The sequence below is a fragment of the Aquila chrysaetos genome, chromosome 22, assembly GCF_900496995.4.
Source record: "Aquila chrysaetos chrysaetos chromosome 22, bAquChr1.4, whole genome shotgun sequence".
Classification (NCBI taxonomy): Eukaryota; Metazoa; Chordata; class Aves; order Accipitriformes; family Accipitridae; genus Aquila; species Aquila chrysaetos.
In genome coordinates, this window is record NC_044025.1 from 545,427 (window position 1) to 562,894 (window position 17,468).

Below are 17,468 nucleotides of genomic sequence, written 5' to 3' on the forward strand. Positions count from 1 at the left end.
AGGGATTAAAAAAGCATTTTCCTCCTGGTCACAAGCTGAGGCTGTGGGTTGGTCAAACAAGGCATTTTTGGGTCTTCTCAGTGCCCTCTTGTAGGTAAAATGCTCACCACATCTGCACATGCATATGCACCCAGATCACTACTTGCACATCAGGGCAAACTGCTGGTTGTCAATAAGGGCAAGTTTAACCCTCTTAGCTGTCTTGCCAAGGGCTGTTTAATGCTGGATGCTACCCCATTCCACATCCATTGGGTGGTGAGTCTCATGGCTCTGAGGCCCTTTCCTGGTGCCCAGAGGAGACTTTCAAGATCCTGCTTTTCCCTGCAACTTACTCCCAACCGAGGATGGCAGACTGGCACCTTCAACATGGGGGACTGAGCTGCTCTTGGTGGCTTCCTCAAACACACCGGAGATGTCACTGCCTGCTGGAGGGGATGGTCAGAAAGGACAGGCTGAGGTACATAGTATTACCTGGGATTTTGGAGAGCAAGAGTCGGGCCTGGCTTTCCCCCAGGCTTCCCCTCTGTGAGTCTGGGCACCAGACGCTTCATGTGAGTAACATCATCTTGGAAGTCTTCAGTGCAAGGGATTTCTGTACAGTACCTGGCACAGCATGGCCTTGGAGAAACAGTCATGACACTCAATGTAGCCATGGGCTCCTCTGGGAACAGGTCCCAGAACATCTCCAACCACCAATGCAGATGTTGGTATCTTTCTCCTCCCATAAACCTCTAGGGTGCATGTGGACAGACAGACCTGGGATGCACCAGACCGAGGGAAGAGTTACCTGGATGTGTTCCCAAAGCAGCCCATCTGTCCACAGCTGCCCCACGGGTGAGCCAACCATCCAAAGCACGGGCAGGCCACTGCTTTCAGCACCCAGGAGGATGGGTGGGCTGGTACCCCACTCATGGAAAGGCATTGCAATTTTCTGGTGCTGTCTGTCCGTAGGAACCTGGCTTTCATGCAGCAGGCGCTGATGGACATCTGTGTCAGCCTGGCCATCTAGTGCCATGAAGTCTGGGACCAGTCCAGCACATGGTGGAACTGTACTTCAGACCAATTCTCTTTACCAACAGATTCAGCTTTATTGTTATTCTTTTTTACATGATCCTTAGTGCATCATTTCAAATGAACTATCAAACTGTACAAAGAAACAGATAAAAGAAGAGGTGACAAAGTTGGGCAGAGGTTTTTTAGTGTCATGAACCATCATGGAAAACAGTAGTCCATAGGCTGTCAAATGCTGAAGGTCCAAATAAATCTTATTTTCTTTGTTTAAAAAATGCTGCAAAATATAAACAATAAATGACTGTAATTAGCAGCTACAAGATCCTTCAAAACTGGAACTTGATTACTGTGAATGCATCTAGCAGAAAGAAAAGCAATTTGAGATAAAGGACCAAACCAAACAGTGAAATAAATAAATAAACTGTGGGAGGACAGTCATGGCATTGAAATGCAGAGGAATCACTTCTAGCACAACAGTAAATCGTTGGACCACAGACAGCAGAAAGGAACAGAAACACAATTCCCCGCTTAAAAGAGTATAGCGTGTGCATTGCAAAATGGAGGAAGTACAACATTGATGGGCAGGTGGAATTGCTCCTGCACACAAAGGTTCAGCTGGATCTGAAGCATGGCTCCAGTTGCGCCTCAAAGCCAAAGTGGCGGACACCATGGATGCTAAATAAGCAGCCACTTGGCCAGTTTGTCTGAACAAGCAGGTACAGGAGAGTGATGTTTCACAGCAAAGCCAGGTGGGCTTTCCATTTGAATAAAAAAAGGAGGAACAAAAAAAAGATACATAGGCTACTGCAATTTTTAAAACATCCTGGTGGGCTGGTCAGACCCTCCATGGTCCCTAGTGTCTTCCCCAGGCAGCTTGCCTTCACTTGCACACTGAGGTTAAAAACCTACATTAAAGTTTCCTTATATATATATATATTTATTTATATATATTCATATGTATATATATATATATAAAAAAGGATAAGGTGACAGAGGGCACTTCAGGCCTCTCCTGCCATGGGCAGATGACATTCCCACATGCTGTGCTGAAGACGTCTCTCGTTCGGTCGGTGACTAGCTCATGACACCCATCCTATCGCGATGTGCTGAATGGTGCTCCTCTTGGGGGAGGGACATGCTCCCTGCCACTCTGTGCCCTTCTCTGGGAGTGCTGGTGGTGCCACAGACTGTCATCTCGGCTGAGTTTCCTGCACTGCCAGGAACTGTGGACATGAACCGGTGGGGACTCCAGGAAGATAAGGAGGAGGAGAGAGAGGGCTAGTGGAGAAAAGAGCAACCTGGCCCTTGGAGAACCAGCATATCCCTTTGTTGTACAGGCTGCGGTAGGAGGGAAAGAAAAGCCACTGGTGCTGTTGGGGATGAAGAAGAGATGGCATGTCTATGATGCTGAAATGTCAGAGCGTTGCCAGAGAGTGTCAACTAAAGCTTCTTTGATTTCTTTCACTAGAGCAATCACCATGTTGTACACGTCTATGGTTTTGCTCATGTAATTTCCTAGGTAAAATTGTGCTCATCGATCTAGTCCAGGAGCGCAAAGCATCGCCGGTTCATCCCCGCTGTGCACGCATTCCTTGTTAAGTGTTCTGCTCTAAAATGTCCTTTTCCACCTTACAGCTGATGGACATGTGCCCTTGGCTCAAGGAAGGGCTTGAATGTGTCTTCCGCAAAGCAATGTCATCAGCTTCCACCTTGAAGAAACTGGTTTCAATTCTCTCTAGGTCATCTGTCCCGACTTTTATCTTCATGCACAGCAGGTTGATGTATGTCTCATAGCGGCTCTTCTGCAGGGAAAGAGGGAACAGAGAGCCTGGGAACAGGGACAGGCCATGGCATGCATGGAAAGCAGAGGCAATGCATCTGCATACTGCAGGAAAACCCATCCTATATTGTCAGGATCCCACTAATCACACCCAACAAGTACTGTTTAACCACAGCACAATGCCTGGTCTACGCAAAGTCTGCAAAGACTGATCAACCCATCATTGAAAGGGTTGAGGAGAAAGGGCAGGGTTGTGCAACACTCTCCAGTTGCTGTTATGGATCTTGACTGCCATTCTGATTGTATGAGGCAGATACTGGAGGTGAAACCAGACCAACAGATCTGCTCTTTCCTGACTTAGGAGTTCCCCTCGATTGATTCAAATACTTCTGCTTGCCATTGTTTCCATCCAGTGATTCACTTGTTATTGCTGAGTTGTGCCCCCATTGCTCCTCACAGAGCACAGCATAAAGGGAGGCATCTTCTCTCTGCCTGGCACCTTTATTCCAAGGCTACATGGGACCTCTTTTTATGGACTTGGGTAATACTCGTTCTTTCCCCTAACATCTCAGAGGCAGCCTATACTCACTTCTTTGTAAGCACAGAGAAACAAACATTTCTAGAGCACATCTCATAAGACAGATGAGATTAATTATGCTCTGGAAGTGCCAACTTCTCCTTGCAGACTGAAAAGGCAGCCTAAAGAAAATGCTCAGATGGAGACTTCTCTGCAGGCATCCCAAACAAGATGTCTGGAAAACAGGAGGCAGCAGCAAGCAACTATTTGAAGGGTTGGTACAAAGGCAAGGGAACCAGCAGCCAGAAACTGTGGCTTTGGAGAGTCAGGCTGGGTGTTACACAAAAGGGTGGTGCAGCCCTGGTATGTGGAAGGAGGTGGGACATTTCCATCCTTGGAGATTTCTGACTCTGCCACAAAATAACACACTCAGCCTGGGCTAATAGTGGGAATAATCCAAGCTCCTGCTGGAAGCAGGAGTAGAAGCCTCCAGCAGTCCCTTCCCACTGATACCTATGTGGCAGGAATCACACCTTCTGCTCAACTCTCACTGGAACAAAATATCCAATTACTCCCACAACTAAATGCTTCTTAGACTTTGCAGAGAGTTTAAACTTAGCTACATGCATCCTCAAAGAGTCTGTAATCAGCTGTAATGCTAGTTTTGGCTTTATTTACAGAAAAGGTTGCAGCAAAACAAGATTAATTCTCCCAGGGATTCCTTCAGCTTTTTATTAATGTTGCTGAAAAAGACTGATGCACACCAAGAACTGAACCACTTCCTTACTTAGGACCTGTGGAAATGTCAAGTTTCAGCACAGTAAAGGAAGATTTTATTTCTCTCATCAGTTTTCCCCTCCTCTGGTTAGAAATCACAGAGGGGAGGAAATGTCTGTTATTTCTTTTTTTAGCTTCAGTGCAAAACAGTGAGGCTTGCTGCTGCCCAAGACACCCATCCAGCTTGTGAACCCTCTTCCTTCTCTCTCCTTTCACACTCTCCCAGGCTCACAGCATCCACTCTGGAGTTCTTAGTTCTCCTCAATCAACCAAGGTATCATTTATCACAGAAAAGATGAAAGTTCCTTTACCTCAAATATTAGGTAATGTTCTTTGAGTCTGTATTCCTCAGCCTCTTTTGACTTGAGGCTCTTCTCTACAGGATGTAATTTATGCTCTGCTAATTCGTCTGCAATCTGCTTCATTTTATTTTCATGAGACCTCAGCTGTTCCTCCTGCCGAGAGAAGCGTGTCAGGTATTAAAACGTAGGAGTGCAACACCCAAGTGCACTGCCTATCTGTTGATCTGGGATCTGTCTCCACAAAGATGTAAGCTTAGCTACTGTGCTGGAGACAAAGGTGTGCAGTACATTTGCAAATTCATCTGATAAGGAGCAGCTGAACAACAGGTATTTGAGTAAGATTAAAACCCATGTATTGCAAGTGCCAAGAGTGGATTTCTCTGGCACCTGGGCTTCTTTAGCATCATAAACACGAAATGCTCTGCATCCTTTAACAACCAGGCAGAACCAGAAGTGTCCCAAGAGCTGCTCATCCTGCTCTTTTTTTGAGGTAAAAGTACCCTCCTCACCTGGGCTCTGAGAAAGGTGACAACTGGCCACATCTGGTTCAGCAGATAGGAGCTGTATCTCTGCCCTGACATTTCAGGCTGTCCTCCCCTTTGCTGGGGGCCAGTAGTAATGCGTCCCTACTTTCTGGAAGTGCTAAGGCATGTTGGGCTTTCCCTGGACAGTGCAAACAAAAGCTACTCTTTGGGTGGCAGCTGCCCATTGCTCTTGGTTAACTGAGCCTTAGGCAGCCATGGACTGGTGCACCGTGCCCCCTTGCTTCCAGAAAACCTTCCCCAGCGAGACTCAGACTCCCCCTTTGTCTGTGGCTTTTCGGCTTGAGAAACAACAGGGTGCCACTTCTGAGTGCCAGATTATAAAATAAACCAGGGCTGTTGCCAGCTGTTGCGCTCAGTAGCACCAGCTGTTTTAACTCCAGCAACAGAAAGGTGCTGGGATGTGATGGGCAAAGAACAATAAGCAAGCCAGAATCAACAGCCATACAGGGAGGTATGTGTGCATAAGGTTGCTTTATAGCCATTGCAAAGGAAGCATTGGCCAGACAATCATCCCACGGTCTGTCCAAGTTGCCCACTCCACTCCCCTGTTCCTGCCCTGAACACCTGAATGTGTCTATCAGGCAGGAGCTGCAGGAGCTGCAGATGGGCTCAGCCTGAGCTGCATGCTGAAGGGCTGGCTGAGTGCTGGGCACCCCTCCATCTCTCCTTCTTTCACATGTTACCTGGCACAGCTTGGTCATGGATGAGGGCAGGAGCGGGCGGCAGAACTTCTTCATGGAGCAGATTGCAGCTGGGAAGGCTGGGGCAGAGAAAATGGCAGCAACAAGGTTGATTCGCAGGATCCAGGAGAGCATTTCTTCCTTGCTTCTGTTATGGAGGAAGGGAGAAGAGAGAGGATGTCTGTAAATGCTCCTGAGCCAGGACCAACCAGCTCAGAACAGCCCTGGAGCCACCCGCTCTCAGGAGACCCATCAGTGGCCTTGCTTTGAAGCCATTTCTATGCCACCCTGAGTTGTGAACAGAGGAAAACACTGGCCTAATTGGCTCCTTTACAGGGCCCTAATGATTTCAAGGCTGTTGTCTGCCTCTTGAAGCCCTGGCAGTCCTGTCTTCCTCATCAGCTCGGATTGCATTCCCTGAGAAGCTGGGGAGAGATAGCATGGTGAAAAGGGCCAAGGATATCCTGCTCTTTGGAGAGTGGGAGGCAAACAACAGAGGTCCCACAGAGCAGGGTGGATCCCTCATTTGTGTCATTCATGGGACACTGCCCAGGGTCCCTCATCAGATCTGTTCAGGCACTGCTTCCCCCAGCTTTCAAGTGGGCTTTCACTGCACAAATTCAGATGTCAAGCTTTAGCTTGATGTTAGTACCCCAGCCCAACTTACAGACAATGTCACCTATCTCAGCAGTAAACAAGGAAAACATCAGACAGAAGACGACTCTTGGTGATGACACATGACACTTACTAGCAGAGCAACTTTCCTCTGCAATGGACTAAGGAAGAAAGAAGATCTAGCCTGGCTGGGGAGACTTCTTTAATGAGCTTTAGACAGTTTCGCCATCAACAGCTGATGAGAGGAACCATCAGCTCCCTAGTTCAATGTACCACATAGATTTTCTCCCTTCCACAGACTGACAATAGAAGTTAGTAAGGTGAGCCCTTTACTCAGCCCTTTACATTCCAGCCCACCTTGGTGACAGAAAGAAAGGACCTCCAGGACTGACACACAGCTACCAAGAGTGACAGGTAGAAACTGACCCTGTGACCAAGTCCTTTGCACAGCCCTACAGACCTCACCCTTAACCTTCCTGCTCAGCACCCTCCTTCCCCCCCAGATTTTTCCCCTAATGTGTGTGTTGATCTGGCCAGGTTGGAGGGAGTCTGGTGGTGGCTGGAGGCCAGGCTGCCAGTCCAGGGTCTGTGGGAAGAGCTGGTACTTACGGGGCCTGGAAGAGGAAGACTCTCCAGTCAGCTGTCTTCAGCTTGAGCACATTGGACTTCTTGCTGTAGTCAGAGGCTTTCGTGGCTAAGGCGTGGTGCACACGGATGGCATTTTTCAGATCCACTTCAGAGAGGTCTTTGTCAGGTTTATATTCATCCTGTGAAGAGGAACGTTAATTGGATAATGACAACACTAACATTTGCGGGCTACTTTAATGAACCTGCCTTTGTCTCTGTGCTATAATCACAGAGTGCTGAGACCAGGAAAAGCACTGCTTTGTACAGTAAATGCTAGGAGCTGATAATGATAATAATTAACATCTGGCAACTTCTTCCATCATTAAGTTCACTGGGAAGATGTGAAGAAGGAGATGAAAGTTTTAAATGTAATTATCAATAGTTATCTCTAACACAGCACAAGCCTGGGGCTTTGGGGGAAGGTACAAGACAGGGCCAGGTTTCTGCAGAACTTCACCCAGAGCACAGAGCTCAAGCCGGGATGCAACTCCCAGTCATTGGCAGGTATGAGTGAGTGCCTGCCCTGGTGCTGCAGCTTTGTGTGGTGGAGGATCTGGGCTCAGGTTTTGCACCGTCTCGGGCAGCCCTGGAACAGCAGCATTCCTGCAGCCAGTACATCTCTGTGCAGGTGTGGGTCTAGCTGGGCAGTTGTCAGACTGAGCGTGGCCCACCTGAACCATGCTTGGTCTCATTAGTATGTTTGCCCCTTTGGCATGGTCTCTCATGTAATTCATTAGGCTGGCACTTGCAAATTGCAGCAGCATTCCCTGTATTCCTGCTTTACTTTCTCCAATGAAGGACAATTTCACACAAGTAGGGAATGTAGCAATAACTATATACGTATATATTTTATAAACAGATAGAAAATGCCAAACACGGGATTCTAAAAGGATGATCTTGGCACAGCACTTTTTAGGAAAAAAAGGAATTCAATCAATCCTCTGTTTACCCTTTGCTTTCCCAGTGACTGAGCTCCCAGCCAGTTAAAGTGATACCCTCCCTTCCACTCTGCACCCTTGCCAGCTCAACAGCTGGTCCAGCTGGGTGGTGGGATGGAAGGATGGAAAGATGGATGGATGCATGCACACATAGATAGGTGGATATAAGAAAACCTGGCCCTGGCTAAAACAAACCACCACCCCTGACCATGTTAGACACCATGTAAGACACCATGTCAAGACAGGGTGTCCCTGGAAGGGCCTGCCTTGCCCTGCTGATTACAGTGCAAACCTACAGGACTAATTTGCCCTTATGTTTTGATTTCCTTGACTGTCCTTGGCTGTCAGCACAGGGGCAGCTCTGTCCAATGGTGGTGGTCTATGTCTCCCAGCCCTTCCTTAGCTTTTAAGCTAGAGCTTGGTCTGTTGTGCAAATTTGCAAAAAGATGTTTTTTTCCTCTGTCCTGGTGGTACAAATACAGCCATTCAGGGAAAAGCCATGCTACAGTCTCCCTGGTTGCTAACCCTGATCTGTAAGGCTGTTCTCTGGTGTAGGGTCAGAAAGGTCTCTCCTCTGTTGCTCTTCAGAGCCCAGGGGCCAGCACTCCCCAGCCCATAGATGTGACTCACCCAGACCCTTGCTCCTGATGGGAAATAAGCTTCTGAAGCATTTCCTTCCCTCCTTTTTTGAAGCAATCATCCCATCTGGGAGAGTGGTTGCCATACTGTGTTCACCAACATGTGATACTTGGCCTTGTGCAGAAGAAATGCCATGGGGCCCAGAGCCCAGAAATGTCTGGCATGGGCTCCTGGCTCATGCAACTTCCTTCTTAAGGGTGAACCCCAGAGAAAAGCCCTGGCTTTCCAGGAGAGGAAGGGGTTGGTGCTGCAGGCACCCTGCGTTCAGGATGACATTCAGATGGGCTACGCCGCAGGGCAGTATAGATGACCTTTCCACAGTGGGGATTTCAGTAGGCAGAGGAATGGGCTGTTAGCCTTTTAACAAAGAAAAACACGTGCTTTGCCTTATGAGGACCTAATATGTTACCCCACTTGGAGAGAAATAGTTGCTTGAGGAAGACATTGCCACTCAGGCATCATACATTGTAGAGACTTCCAATTCTGGATGTTTTTCAAGGCTGAAGCTCTTTGGATCTGAATAAATCTGGCTGTGATGCCCACGATCTCTTATTTCAAGATAAGTTTTCTGAAAATACTGTGCAAATAGCTAGGCTTAATGGCACGTGACAAGGAGAAACTGCCATGGCTGCAAACCGGTTTGATTAATGCAGATCTTCACCTTGAATGGTATCATCGTGTATTGCCTCTACTGATTTCAGGCTCACAGGCATCAATGTAGCTGTAAGGAAAAGCCAAATCTTCTTTTTCTAACACTGGGCTCAGTAAATCAGTGTAAGGTTCAACCAAGCAGGTTCTTTCTACCTTCTGCCTCACTGCTGGTGGAAACAGGCTGTTTGCAGGAGTGCATGGTGCTGGAGGCTCCCTTCTGCATGGGCTGGCTCTGCCAGGAAGTTCATTTTAATGCCTGTGCTGCAGTAATCATGATGATATGTACTGCTGCCGATACTGGGACACCTCTAGGTTCTCTTAAACAGGCAGCCTCCACAAACAGCTCCAAGGCTGCATGATGCCATGCACACATGGCTGGAGCTGTCACAGTGCCCAGCACTTACACCGTAATGTAGGCTACACTGCGTAGCCTTCCCCTGGAGAATAATCCCATTGCCCTTCAGTAAAGCATGTCAGCTCTGCTGCAAAGCTCCCAGCAGCTTCTCTACATTTTGCCTCACTCCTTTTCTGAGCTTTGATGTAAGTTTAAGTGTGTGCATAAACTCCTGCTGAGGAAGAGATGTGTCCAAAAACATAATAGTAACACAGACGCTTTCAGTGAAGGAATTCTGGTTTAAATCTCAATGAAACTCATTTATACTAAAACAAAAGCAGTATCATATTTGGAGGAACTTCAGGCAATGGTTAGTCCATGCTATAGTACTGCTAACCTCACTCTCACTTTTTTCATGGTGTTATCCTGCCATACATTTCCTTGCAAAGGAGTTAATTTGGTATCACAGGGCTGTTGAATTTTTGTCTTATGTCTCCTGCACTGTTCACACAGGTACCTGTCACTGGGAAATGGGCAAGGTATGCTATGCCACACCCTTCCAGTTGCACTTAGCCCCCAGCCCTAGAATGGTGACATGTCTATTTTTCCCTCGATTCTCCAGGTGTAGGATGGTGGGGGTCAGCAATTTTCAGGGTCTGTTTTGGGGCTATCTTCTGCAGGAATTGAGCCCAAGTGTGGATGTTTTGTTTTGAAATCCCTCTAAATTAATTTCATTCACTTTCAGTTTTTAACGTTGATGGTGTACACAGACTCGCCGTTCATGTGCCTCTCCTGCCCGCACAAAGGCTCTGCTTAGACATGCACAACCACCCCCTTGTCTGGGCTTAGCTTCTGCCATGGCAGTGCTCCATGGTGTCTTTGGTTCACTCTTCTGATGCCAGCTCTCCCCTACCGCCCACCTCTGTGAGCGGGTGGTGGGAGATCCACAATTGAAATGAGCTCCCCAGCTCAAAGCTTGTTTTTTCAAGAAAAGGCATCGATCTCTTGGGCCTGCCTTCATAGGGCACCTGGATGGGGTGAGAGAGTCCAGTGTATTGGTCCTGCTGCCCTCTCCTCTGGACTCAGCACCAGCCCTGAGCAGTGATGTGAATATGGACATAGAGCTACAGAGATTTCTCATGCTCTCGCTTGTGAGTGGGTTTTCCTCTTTTTCCTTTTCTTCAGCTCACATCTACCAGCCTAAAGAAACCATTTAATGAGGAAAAGTAACCACTGCACCCTTTTCAGTCTGGTCATGAACTTAGCGCTCCAAGTAGCACTACCACGGCAAGGGCCTGCCTCCATGGAACAGCATCCATGGCTCAGGGATGTGCTGAGAACTCCTTCATGGTTGGGGGCTGCAAGGGCAGACCCTGTGGGAAGACCTGCACCCTTTCCAGTACTTCCATATAAAAGCATTGCATGCTTTATAGCTCTCCATCATTCCTCTCAACACCCCTCTATGTGTGGTGATTAAGGGTTATTATCCCCATTTCACAGAGGTGAAGTAAGTTGCCAAAGGCCATGGAGTGAGTCAATGCCCAGTGCAGATTAGAGCACAGGAGAGGTGTGCCCTGCTCCCAAACCTGCATTTCTTCCTCAAGACTGTGCTGCATCCCTTTAGGGGATCAAGCAATTGCTTCAGCAGACTATGCTAGAACACGCTAATCCAGCAATTAACACTGGCGAGTCAATGACATGTGACATCTCTACATCAGCAGGTTTATGGCTGCTGCCTGAATTGCTTCTAACAGACTGACTTCTACCTGTCCACCCACCTACCCATTCTTCTGCCTATCTTATGTCCACCTCTCTCTGTATCTGGCCATTCCTCCTTTCTACACACCTACCTCCCCAGGGCTTCCTTCCCGCCTCCTTCCCTCACTCACTCTTATGTCTACTCAACTTGCTCCCCAAAACCAAATTGAGAAGAGTTTCCTATTAAACTTAGGGGAATTTCCTATTAAAGCCTAGATCCTTGGTTTGGTCTGAGCAAAAAACTGGAACAGGCTGAACCTGTGTTCCATGGCATCAGGTGAGTCTGGAAGCAGGTACTTTCTCCTCTATCTTCACATCAGAAAATCTTTTCCCAGTGATTTGTGCTCAAGCCAGCTTCTACCTTATGTTTATCTGCAGGCATCTTCCACTGAGAGCTTGGGAGGCTGCACACCATTTCCTTCCTGTATTGTGCAACTCTTTTGCTCTGCAAACCACCCCATAGGCAAGAAATTGCACTAAGAATTGACAGGGAAGATGGATGTTTATCCACTCTCTGTTGTGGTGCTGGGAATATTTGGAAGTGGCAGGGCAAGGACTTTGTCTTTGTGGTCTCATCCTTCTGTCCGGTCTCTGCAAGCCTGATGATAGACACTGTCTACAGCCAAGCCCAGCCCAAGGAATCCTCTGAAGAGGACCATATACAGTCTGGCAGCAGCTCATGACTAAGAAACCCCTCTTTGCCCAAATCCTTTGCCCAAGCATTCCTCAGGTTAATTTTTGTTGTTGTTCCAAATGCTACTTCCTTGGGGCACCCTTGGCAATTCCAGTCCCTCCTGCTAATTACACATCAGTCATGGCTGTTATTTATCAGACATTTTCATAACCTAGCCAAATCTTAGGTATTTTTCTTCTTCAGTCCTTGTTCGTAAAGAAAGCCCTCGGTCTCTTAACCATTTGCTCCTGAAGGTCATCTAGACAAGAACATTGGCCTTCTAACTGCCACATCAATCTCATCCTCACTCTCTTTTTAAATTCTAAACACCTAGTAGTAACATAATGAACTATGGTAATATAACAGTCTGGCTGGTTACTGCTGCTAGCCTTGTACAGCAAAGAAAACCCAACCCCTCTGCCCCATCAGCAGCAATGACACTCAGTGTTGGCTTCATGGCTCCTTCTAGTGCTGTCCAAGCAGTCAAGAAAATCTCCACTAATCTGGATTTTGGTCTAGCATGGGAAGAAAATTCTGTCCTGAAAGTGTATTTCATTCCAAATATATACCCCCTCAACAGACTCATCCCAAGAGACATGCCCTAGAAGTCTTTGGTGAAAAATTCATTTAGATCTAAATGGTTCCTGTGATTTTGATGAAATTGGTTTTTTTTCCCATAGAAAAACTGTCATAAAATTAAATGTTGATGGTAGCGCTGTACAAGTTAAATCCTCATGCATCACCCATGGTCAGCATGAGGACCTCTTTGGTGGACCCTTTGTGGAGACTTTTAACAAGACAAGAGACTGAGATGTAAGAGTGCCACTGACTTGAAGAATGCCACACTTAGAGGGCTGGAGATCTGGGCTCTCCTGTATGCTGCAGCTTCCCTCAGCTGCAGGAGAGAGTGGCAAGGCTGTAAAAATACCACTTGGCTAAGAGCAACCCGTACCGTAAATTACGATCAGCTGCTGCCAGATTTCTGTTGGCTTTGTGACATGTGCCATAGAATCTGGCAAAACACGAGAATCATTGGGGTGTGCTACAAGCTCTGAGTCATAATTCCGTGCTGCCCTGAGGATCTTTCTGCCTTTCTTATATAATCCAATGTTTGTTTACTGACATTGCTTTGGAGATAATACTGCAATACATAGAAACATCTACCCACAGGGAGTGCTGTTCCAGCAAGGTGAGTTCAATGGGTTACTGCACAGCATGTGCTACTAAGGTAGTTCAGACCTAGTTCAGTGGGTTATGCTGTTGCATGATGAACAGACATTTGGCATCCCTGGCTGGCTCACACTGACATTCAAGTGAGCCCCTATCCAGGCTCCTTGGATTTTCCCACAGAATAGACTATCCATGGAAATCCTCCTAGCATCCAAGTGTCTTGAAAGGCAGAGAGCTGAATGCTATAGCATGCAGGGAAGCCCTTCCATGGTGACTTTGCCTCCCATGAGGACCTGGGATTCATACTTGTGTTGACTAGAGGTGGCTACAGAACAAACAGAGATGAAGAGAGGCAGAAAGTGTCACTTGGCAAGCCATGGAAGGACCCAGCTCAGCAAGGTCCTGAAGGAGAAGAGAAACTTTAAGCATGGTCCACACCAGACTCAATGAAGCTGCTCATAATCAGATCTATGCCAGCAAATAAAACAATAGGCAGGATAAGACTGGTCTGATGCTCCACCTCTTCAGCTTCCTATTGCATGTCTCTCCAACATCCTATTTCACCTATTCCGTATCACCTGTTCATTCATCCTCCCCAACAGCTCCTACTTGCTGGGACACTTCTGCAGAAATCTTGCCTCAATATTCCCTCTTTCATACTTCTGTATAGCCCTTTTTTCAGGATGTGAATAGTGCCCTTAGCATGAACACCACCACCAAAGATGATGGCATCCTCCAGTTCTGTATACTGGTCTCTGGAGGTGCTCTGTAGATGTGCATGCATGCATTAGGACATGGATTCACCTCTACTTGCATCTATGTGTCTCCTGCTTAGGACAGCATGACTGTTTTGGAGACAGCATGAAACAGCCTATGGGATAGTCCACCACGGTTACCTTTTGTAAATAAAGGATGGTCCCTTTAAGCACAGCATAAAATTTCTTCCAACCTCTTCTTCCTCTGGGAGCTAAAAAAGGAAGAACATTTAATTATATATGTCTGCTTCTGCCAGTGCTGGTTGACCTTCACATTTCTGGCAAAACCAACCCTTCTCCTGACACACCAGAGGCATGCAGTGATGCCCAGAGCTCATACACCTCCAAGCTATTGCTTATGAGTGGCTTGTCTGCAGGGACATGTGTTTGAGAGGCATGGGCTGGGAGATGCAGCCTCCCAGCAGGAACACAAGCAGGTCAAAACCAGAGATGAGTTGGTATAGGGGTACCCGTGGACACATGCAGGAAGTGCCTGCTCCTCCAAACCCAGGTTCATGTTCCTTGGACTAAATGCTTGAGGAGCAGAGACATTCCCTGAGCTCCTCTGCTTCAGATGAGTTAGGCAGACATACCCTGGATAAGGCAGCTTCTGTTCCACTGAGGAGGGAGCATTAACACCAGCCGTCTTGATGGACTTGGGGACAGAGAGCTTGCTGGAAGCTGGAGAGGGGTGGGAGGTGAGGGGAGCCATCTACATCACCACAAGACAGCTAATCCTCCAGGCATGGGCTATTAAGAAAGTGCTGGAAGCAAGGGAGGCCTTTGGTGGTAATCTCTACTCAAGACTTTTAATCAGCTGCAGTGACTAGGCCAATCATATCAGTTAGCAAAAGGGGTTATCCAAGGTTTCATTAATCTCTGCTCATTAACAATTCCCAAATATATTTTCCTTTACCTTTTCTGTAATCCCATATGCTGACAGCAGAGCTATGAGGCATCCTGTTGCCCAGCCAGCACATGGCAGCTGTTTCCAGCATATGGCAGAATATGGTCATGAACAAAGCTTCAAAGACCAGACTGTCCCCAAGGTCAGGGCTGGGGTGGACAACTGCTGTGGAACCACCCTCACCCCATTGCTCGGAGTGTGGGATTCAGGATTATGCCCATGAACAGGATGGAAGACCAGGTCTATCTGTGTGGGACAGGCACTGTTAGGTTCCTTGGCAGTGAGAAGGGAAGACTGAGGCCTCCTGAAAACAGTCATGTCTATAAATGCCTCAAAACACCCTCCTTTCCCTCTGCCCTGGCACTCATGGATCTAGGGATCTCTCTTGTGTTCCCTGGGATGCAGTAAGGAAATGCCTTCAGCAGGAGAGCCAGAGAGAAGGCTAGGGCAAGGTTCTGGTACTGCCTGGGGCACATCTCCTCCTGTCCCATTAACACATACTTCTCTTCCCATCCATGTCTGCGTGGGTTTTACGTGTGAGGACACCGTGCTTGTAGGTGACTGCGTTCAGCGCTTGGGGGATGTCCAGAAAGGGGTTGCTGCTGTCAACAATCCTTGTCACTTTCTTCGCACTGGCTCCGAATTTGTCATCTACCAGCTCCGAGAGTGATTTCCTCAACTCGTCCTCATCACTTGGAAACAAAGTCAGAGAAGAGATTGAGTGGAGGACACGTGGGTTGGGTCACAGTGTGCACTATCTGCTTTGGTTTTAAAGAGTTATTTATTACAAGGCTAGTCAGAGAAAGAAAATGAAAGGAGATGCAGGGACTGTAACACACAGAGTGTGCCAACGGTGGTGACCTGGACATAGCTGGGAGGAGCATGGGTGGCAGGTAACTGTCCCAGTGGTCCCACTGTGAGGTTACTCAAAACAGGTAAGGGAATGGGTGCTTGTCTGAACACCAGGGAACAGCAGACACACCATTGCTGAGGACTACAGGCATTTCACAGGGACAGTCTCCAATTTTGTGCCCTAAAATCAGAGCTTAAGGAGGTCTTTTGCTGCAGACCAGGTATCACTGGGGTTTCTCAACCTCTGAGAGGCAGTCCCTGGGGCCTCCTAGGTGCTGAAGGAGCTTGAGGAATGTCCTCTGCATCTCTAAGGAGCAAAAGCTCTGCAGACATTAGGGAGATGGGCCACTTGATCAAAAAATCACAAACCCTGGAATAGGTTATACATCAGCTCCCCATTTGGGTCCTCAGGGTGGGCCAGCAGAGAGCAAGAAGTGATGGTCATTTCCATAAAAACTGCTGCTTCTCACAGATCTCCTGGTCCTGGACCCTGGGCAGCACGGGCTGAGCAGATTATGGAAGTGTCCACTGACTCCACCAAGCCTGCCTCTTCCTGGTTGGAGTAAAACATATTCTGGCAAATAGCAACTAGAACTTGTATGGGAAGTGATATTTCCCAGTGTCCCTGGGACATTAAGGAGGGAGAGCAAACAGGGAATTTCTGCCCTGTGTGATACATGTCAATGTCTAAATGGTATGAGTGGTCACCTTAGGTTGCAGATTAGACTGGGACCAAACCTCAGCTGAGGAGTGACTCAGGGATGAATCCACTAGCTGGGATGTAAGCAGTAAAAAACCACACTTCCCCACCTGCAGCAAGTACGTGGCCAAAGCATCAGACACCTCTTGGAAGAGAAGAATGATTTCTCAGCCCTCAGCACCCACAGGAGTCCTGAGGCTTAGGCAGAGCCCAGACACTGCACCTGGGTGGGGAGTTAGCGGGGCTTAGTTCTCTGAGCTGCACCCTCTGAGCTCCTGCTTGCTGGTGGTCCTATACCTGCCTGTCCAGTTGGGCTTTGTGAGCAAGGGCATTTCATTCCCTGGGATGGGCAAGGACAGAAGGCAGAAGCAAGCAGGGAGAAGAGGGTCTCGCCTGTGCAAGGTTGCAACTCAGTGCCACACCTCCGAAAGAAAAACAGGTACCCCACGTCAGGGAGCATCTGTCCCACAGCAGAGGAGCTGAGAGGTCTCTCGTGTTGCAGCCTGTCCATCTGCAGCCAAGCAGGACACCCTGCAGCAAGGCAGGTCCCAGGTCAGTGTGAGGTGAATGAGGGGGTGCAAGGATACAAGCGGGGTGGGAGGAGGCGTCTAGATGCTGCTGACTGGAACTGCACTGCTGCAGCAGGACATCGCGGGGGGCTGACATCCCTCGGATGTGCTCAAGCCAGGGAACATGTGCTGGCAGGCGTTGTGTAACCACTGCCCGCATCCAGCGAGCAGATGCACTTCTGCTGAACTCCTCTTATGTAAACTGTCCCACCGGCACCTTCTGCGGAGCTGCAGGGCTCCCTCTCGCGACTACGTCGACCCGCTGATGCGGCCTTTGCTGCAGAGCTGGCATTGCTGCTTTCCTCTCACATAGATGCCATGTAAAATTATTTTTAAAGTGAAACTGATGCTATGTGACCCACTAAGAAACCACCGCCCTTCCAGGGCCACCGGCTGGCTGTGTCCTTTCCAAAGGAGACACTGGCCCACAGTGAGCACTGCTGCCATTGGGGGCATGGCTGGCAATGGAGGATCCTGCTCTGCAAAGCTTGACCCAGGTAGTTGGGGAGGGAGGTAGGATCAAACTGTCTCCACACACTTTTCTGGCCAGGACAATATGAGGAGAAGAGCAGGTGATAGAGCTAATGGCCCAGAACATCCTGCTCAGTTCCACAACCGTCTGGAGACAAGACAGATCTGAGGGGAGGGGAGAGAAGGAGAGGAGAGGA

General features: G+C 48.2%; 1 protein-coding gene across 5 annotated transcripts in view; it reads right to left on the reverse strand.

Moving 5' to 3' along the window:
* Positions 1-1,068: 1,068 nt before the first annotated feature.
* PSD2 (pleckstrin and Sec7 domain containing 2) overlaps positions 1,069-17,468 on the reverse strand; it is an 89,192-nt gene continuing 72,792 nt past the window's right edge. For all 5 annotated transcript variants that reach the window (XM_029998021.2, XM_029998022.2, XM_029998025.2 and 2 more), the window contains 6 exons: positions 15,181-15,371; positions 13,914-13,984; positions 6,837-6,994; positions 5,616-5,760; positions 4,397-4,540; positions 1,069-2,813 (listed from right to left, as the gene is read on the reverse strand). In XM_029998021.2, coding sequence (XP_029853881.1) covers positions 2,607-2,813; positions 4,397-4,540; positions 5,616-5,760; positions 6,837-6,994; positions 13,914-13,984; positions 15,181-15,371 — 916 coding nt within the window. In that variant the 3' untranslated portion in view covers positions 1,069-2,606. The remainder of the gene's footprint in view (positions 2,814-4,396; positions 4,541-5,615; positions 5,761-6,836; positions 6,995-13,913; positions 13,985-15,180; positions 15,372-17,468) is intronic.